At 42.4% G+C, this 6,902-nt stretch overlaps 1 protein-coding gene across 1 annotated transcript; it reads right to left on the bottom strand.

Moving 5' to 3' along the window:
- Positions 1 to 3,687: 3,687 nt before the first annotated feature.
- On the bottom strand, positions 3,688 to 5,221 carry LOC125533723 (clavaminate synthase-like protein At3g21360). Its single transcript, XM_048697087.1, has 2 exons — positions 4,769 to 5,221; positions 3,688 to 4,651 (listed from the first exon to the last, which is right to left on the bottom strand). The coding sequence occupies exons 1-2, from the start codon at positions 5,162 to 5,164 to the stop codon at positions 4,049 to 4,051; spliced, it is 999 nt and encodes a 332-aa protein (XP_048553044.1). The 5' UTR covers positions 5,165 to 5,221; the 3' UTR covers positions 3,688 to 4,048.
- Positions 5,222 to 6,902: the final 1,681 nt, after the last annotated feature.

Below are 6,902 nucleotides of genomic sequence, written 5' to 3'. Positions count from 1 at the left end.
ATTTCATCGGCAGTTTACTTAGCAGTCAGTGATGCCAAATGAACTGCAGAAGCGTTGTTCCACTCATGTTTAGCCTGAACTGATATGTGTGTCCAGGATTGTGAGCAAGGGGGAGTGGATACTGCTGTACGTGCTTGCAAAGGACGAGGAGGGCTTCCTCTCCAGAGAAGCTGTTCGCCGCTGCTTTGATGGTAGCCTGTTCGAGTTCATCGCCCAGCAAAGGAGGGAAGCCCACGACAAGCAGCACTAGAGTTGCAACGCTGTCATCTTCGTGAGTAGGACTGTAGACCAGATGGATTACCTCATGTATGCCTATATATGAAATAAGAGAGGAACGAGTATGAAGTTCAGAGAATAAAGTTGTACACTTCTCAACTAAACTTGAGAACATAAGTACTCTGTACTGTGGTTGTTGAATTTACTGTGATTGTTGAATTTTCTTACTTTATTTAGGGGTAGTTGTACTACAGCTGTGACAATTAATTTGAATCGAAGAGAGTACTAACTCGATTTTCTTTTGAGACAAGATTTTTTTTTGAGAAGATTTATTTTCTTGAGGGAAGAGTACTAACTCGATTGTGTTTACGCTGCGGTGATTTCCCCATAAACGGCCCGGCCCAGTTAGTCAGACAAAAATATGGTCCATGTACACTCGGAAGGAAAAACAGATCGAAGAAGACCATTCACTCCTCGCTCTAAAAAAATGTTTTTTGGCCAGATCTAAATAACGAATTATTTAAAACACATCATGATTTTTTTAAAGTGGTGGATTTAAAAAAATATACTTACTAAATAAAATACTTGTGCATAATTAAAATAATCTTCGCAGACATTATTCTCATGAAGAATAACTGTGCATAATTTAAAAATGTTCACAAATTTTATAGATATTCATAAAAATATTATAAAATAATTTTGCGTCATTTAAAATGTGCAAAAAAAATTATAGATGTGCAAAAATATATTTTAAATTTTAGATTATATTTTTTTGGAAAACAGTCTTGCATTAAAAATTGGTGAATTTTAGTTGTGTTTGTAAATTGTAAAAATAATTCATGTATTGTAAATGACTAAAATACAAGAAAAATAATAACCAAATAATTAAAAGGATGAAAAATAAAGAAAGAAAAATTGAAAAAATTGGCAAAAGTTTGAATAGAAAATGAACAAAAAAGGAAAACTAGAATAAAACAAGGGGAACTAATATTCTATTTGTGCTCCTATGCGAAGAAAACTATTTTATTTTTTAGAAAATACACCTAAAAGGCGTGTTAAAACTGAGAATTGTCAATGAAGAAAGACAGTAGCCAATATAATGAAGATATAAATGGACACAAAACGACCAATAAATATACTCCCTCCGTTCCTAAATATAAGTCTTTCTAGAGATTGCACTATAAACTACATACAGATGTATATAGACATATTTTAGAGTGTAGATTCACTTATTTTGCTCTGTATGTAGTTTATCGTGGAATCTCTAAAAAGACTTATATTTAGGAACAGGGAGTATAATACATTGTAAATCATACTCACCATCTTTTTTCTTCAATTATACGCCATCTATCTGAGATTGAAAATTGCATTGAACCGGCAGAAAAGGAAAGGGACACCTGCAAACGCCCTCGCCATACCAGGCCTTGAAGACCACAATAACCACTCGCCACTTGAAATGAGACCTAGATTTCGCCCAAGGAACATCGATTGAGGCAACACCTCATGCAACAGGCGTCATATTCTTCACCACCATTCTATGGTGTTGGAAAATTGGATCACATCATCGAATGTATAATAGGATATTCCCATGTTAACACCATGAATGCAAGCTTGTGGTGAATAGAAGAAGAACAAATACACTTATTGCGGAGACAAATGTTTCTTTACCCCTCATAAATGGGATCCTGAAGTACTTGCTTTATTTATGTGTACGAGTAAATTCCAAAGACTAGGGCGGTCGTGGTATTCAAGATCACCAAGATAAAAAAACAGTTTGCTCAGCAAATACCTTTATAAGCTTTTGACAAAGGATGATGTATAGTAAACCCTTTTGCGCATCAAGTATCCAAGCTCAAATCCTTTTCCAAGGCATATAGGAAACCTGTAGACTGACATTTTTTGGCGTGTCTGATCACGGTGAAGAAACATCTCTTCCGTTTTGGATCTTTTGCAAAGGAATGGCTTGGAGATACATTTCGGAGAGGATACATGGTTGGGTAACACCACTCTTCGAGAACAATATCTAGCCCTAGACCATATTGCTCACGATAAAAGTAAGTGCAGTTGTTTTGAGCACATCTTCGCCTAATATTTATTTTAAGCAGGATTTGGTCGATCTCCACCTTGTGTCAAGGCACTTCCTCTTGGGGGACTGGTTGTGATCCAACTGATACAAGGCCAGGATGAATTCCGCTGGCACCTTACATAGAATGAAACCTTTACATAAGATTGCATGTACATGGCGCTTACACACTGAGATTACGCAATAACGAAAAGACTTGGATGTCAAAGGTACCACTAAAAATTAAAATTTCCTCTGATATCTTTCTCGAGGAGTGATCCTAACAAAGAACAACCTCGCTCACCACAATTGGCTAGAGATTAATATTGTTATTTACGTCATCACGATGGGACTATTAAACTTTATTTTGGCAATGTGAATTTACGCATTCTATATGGTTGGTGATCCAAGTTGCCCCCAACTTACCTAGCCCCCCGCAATGTTTGGATGTTGGATGGGTGGAGTTCCACAAAATTTTTGCGTGTCTATTAGGGTGGGAGTGCCAACCCTGATTTGCTATTTGAGTTTTAGCGGTAAAAAATCCCCTCCCCTTAGGTTAATTTTCGGTTTACACACTAGCTCCGGTTGTGATGTTCTCTGGGGTGTTGTTTACAATGATGTCTGTGCGTGCGGGTCGGAGCATGTGAGCAAAGTGTTGTTACCCAACATTGTTGGTGGCATGGTCTTGGGATAGGTCTCCCACACTCTACACCGTAGGTTTAGTTTTGCTTGCAATGGCTTTGCTTTTCTATTGCAGTGAATTATTGGTCTGTGCTCATTTGGGTTTGACTCTGTGGATCTTGGTTGTGTAGAGGCTGGCGTGTACTTATTATGTTTTCTATTTTCTTGATGCCACATTTTAAGTTAATAAAATACGCCTTTTATCAAAAATATGAGTGATTAAGGGAAAATCGGGATATCATTGAGACCAGGCCTCATGTTTATTTTGTAGTGCGGATTCAGCTGCTTGGTTTGGTTTCACTATATTTGGTATGCCAATTATTTAGATGCATCATAAGAGTTATTTTAGGATTTTTGCAATATCATATTTTTTGTATTTTTGTTACGGGATTGCTAAATCTCAGTCGACTGAGACTTAACCAAGTCTCAATCAATGCCATATTCATTTACATGAAGATCCGTTCAAAATTTTCTTTTTAGTCTTTTTTTCTTTTTTACTCCCCCCGTCTTAAAATAAGTGATACATGTTATGTCACTTGACTTAGACTTGATTAAGTCTCGATCGACTGAGACCTAGACACTCCTTTTTGTTAGCATAATTGTACGTAAAGTAACCGATGAAGTTGTTTTGGGTTGTGCCCATGCCCAACGACAACGAAATGTATTCATGAACATAGAGACAACAGTAAACAGAAGATGCATAATACTATATCACTCGAAGAAGATAAGTCTTACATGTCGTAATGCATGTCACCCAGCATGATGATGGATGCAAAACTGCTAATTAGGGGAGAAACTACCGCACCCCTCTTTGGCTGTAATAAGTATCAAGCCGACTGACTTGATCAAACCTTCAGCTCTTATTTTGCCGTAGTAACTTTTTTTTTTTGGAAAAGGGAGTACCCAGCCTCTGCATCACAATGCACAAAGCCATTTTTACCGTAGTAACTGAGGACAGCTTATTATACTAGAAGAACCAAATGCAGCATCCCCAGCACCAACTAAGATTAATTAGTTAATCAAGCTAGGTCCACCCTCAAGCTTAATTAACTAACCAATTAGTTAAGGTGGGTGATGCATGAAATGAGATCACTTGCATGTGGCGACGAGGACCCTCCTGGGCGCCAGCGACGGCCGGCGGCCGTGGAGCGTTGCGAGGTTGTCGAGGATGAGCACGTCGCCCTTCTCCCACCGGAACTGGATGCTCTCCTCCTCGATGATCTCGCCGCACCGGCGCACGAAGTCCGCCGGTATCTCGGAGCCGTCGGCGAACGTGGCGGAGCTGAGCTCCTTGCCGTGCATCCCCACCACCGTGTTGAACCACATCCGGCGGCCCTTCCGGCCCGGGAACACCCGCGTCAGCTGCCTCGGCCCGAGGATGGTCCTCACGCCGCCTTCCTCCGGCAGCCACTCCACGTCCATCCCCAGCGCGCGGGCTCTCTGCTCCGCCACGGCCTTGTCGGTGGTGGCGAAGGCGTCCTCCCACCCTCGCCCCCGCATGGACTTGGTGTCGTCCTTGCTCAGCGCGGTGAAGGTGTAGCGGAGCCCCTTGGCGTCCAGCTCCTCCACCATGTCCGGGAACTCCTGCAGCGCGCGCTCCGTCACCCGGAAGCTCGGCACGAACGGCGTCTCCCCGCCCTCCGGCGGTGGCACCTCGCAGAACAGGATCACCTTCCCCGGGAACTCCTTGATCTGCACGTCAATTCGTCACACAACAACACAGCGGCAATGGCGACGTCGCCGTCCGTCCATCAATCAATGGCGAACGAGCGATGGAAGCAAGCAAGATCGAGGTGCAGGAGTACTTACGAGGACCATCTCGTGGTGGTAGTAGATGAACTCCTCGAGGGGGCCCTCATTGGCGGTCCAGATGCGGCCGTGGACGTGGGTGCGCGGGGCGGGGCCGACGTACCGGATGTCCGGCCACCCGAGCGCGTCCACGATGGCGTCGAACTCCACGGCGTCGCGCACGCCGAAGCCGCGCAGCAGCACGCCGCTGTTGGCCACCACCTTCTCCTCCACCCACTCCCGGTTGGCCACCAGGGCCGCCACCAGCGCCTTGTGGTCGTGGCCGCTCACCTCCTCGCTGCCCGGCGTCAGGACCAGTGGCACCTGCTCGCCGTCGATCTCCACCTGGCCCTTGCACTCGCCCAGGCCGAAGAAGCCGTCGCGCGAGGCGGCGACAACAGCTGCAGCTTCTCCCATGGCGCCGGCCTAGCTTCTAAGCTCCGATGCGTGGATTGATACTTGGTACTTGGTAGTGCGTGCCTGACTGACTGTGAATACAATGGATATTTATACAGCGATACGGTGACAGTTCGGAGGTGACCCCTAACAAGGTCTGTGATGGAAACCATGCAACTCTTTTGACCTCTGTGATGCTTGGTTACCGTGGGAGACACAAACAAGCTCATCAATCAACAACACGACAGTAAATATTCACGAAAGTTCCGTTTTCCTTTTGTCCGGATCGAGCACTGAGAAATGCGCCGCTGCTATTGACCGGGCGGACCGAGTGCGCGCGCTGCCATGTCGGGGTGACGCCCTGGCTGGCGTCCTTTGCATTGCATCGTGGGCGCCTCGCGCCATAGCGCAGTCCAAACTGACGGATCGATCGGAGTTCGGAGCCTTCAAAAACAGTAAAAACAAAAAATCCTAATCGAAGAGACAGTAAAACTGAGCCACGTAGGACCTACAGCCATTGACGTCATCAATCATCACATAAGCGGTCAATAATGTTAAAAATCCGACGTCAGGTTTTTTAGCTTGACAAATTGAACGTTTCTTATGACAATTTAGGTGTGCCGAGGATGCAATTTTTTTTATCAAGTATGGCAAATTCTGACAAAAAACTGAAGTGTCATGCCTGCTAAAGGAACATGCCCCTCGTGAAAACTAAATTTGCTATAAAAATGTTTGATTTCCATGCTGAGCATCAGGGGTTGTTTTGTAGCGAAATCGGATGCTCCACACCCTCTAGTCCTTCCATCCGGTGTTACGGGCCATGGCTCAATTTTGTCTCATCGTGACTCCGCCCTTACCATTCACCGTCACCGAGACGGAACCTTCTATTTAGCACGTAGCGTGCTGGACAACGAGCAAACGCGCAGGTTGGCGCATGCTATTGGGCAGTCCCACTTACCCAATATTCTTATATTTTTTCCGGTACGAAGCAGACTACACCGATTTATTAATTTCACAAAAAAAACTAAAGTGGTTTTGAGCCAGTTTTTCCTAAAACAACAGTACTGCAACAATTTAAAAACATTCATGGTTTTCTAAAATTCTTCACAAATTTTAAAAAAGTTCACACACTAAAAAATGCTTGCAAATTCAGAAAAATTATCAATTTTAAAAAACTGTGCAAGAATTTTAGAAACAAAACAGAATTTCATAAAATATCCACCAATTCAAAAAATGCTCATCAATTCAAAAAAAATCCATACATTTCACAAATATGTTCTCCAATTCAAACATATATGTTCAAGAGTTTCAAAAACTGTATCAAAATTTCAAAATATGTTCTATGATTCAAAAAATAAGAATTTGCGAAATTCTTCATTGATTCAATAAATGATCACAAATTCATAAAATGCTCATGAATTACAAAAGAATTGTTCCCAATTTCAAAAAATGTTTGTATTTTCAAAAAACAAATCTAATACTCCAAAATTATTTCCAAATTTCAAGTAAACGGGAAAATTAAAATGGAAAAGAAAAGTCAAAAAATAGGGCTGATAATAGTAATAAAGAAAGCACATTAAAAAGAAAAACAGTGTTTAGGGGGGGGGGGGTGAATAAGGCTAGTAGATTGGCATGCATTATTAAAAATAAATTCAAGAACAAAATTGAGAATTGAGAAATGGGTATATTTTAAAAATTTCCTAGTTTTTAGAAAACACAATTTTTTTTTGAAATTCCAACACTTTTCGAAAATACAACA

The sequence above is a fragment of the Triticum urartu genome, chromosome 2 (genome assembly GCF_003073215.2).
Source record: "Triticum urartu cultivar G1812 chromosome 2, Tu2.1, whole genome shotgun sequence".
NCBI lineage: Eukaryota > Viridiplantae > Streptophyta > Magnoliopsida > Poales > Poaceae > Triticum > Triticum urartu.
Note: the sequence above shows the minus strand (reverse complement) of the source record. Positions and strands in the feature narration are given on the sequence as shown.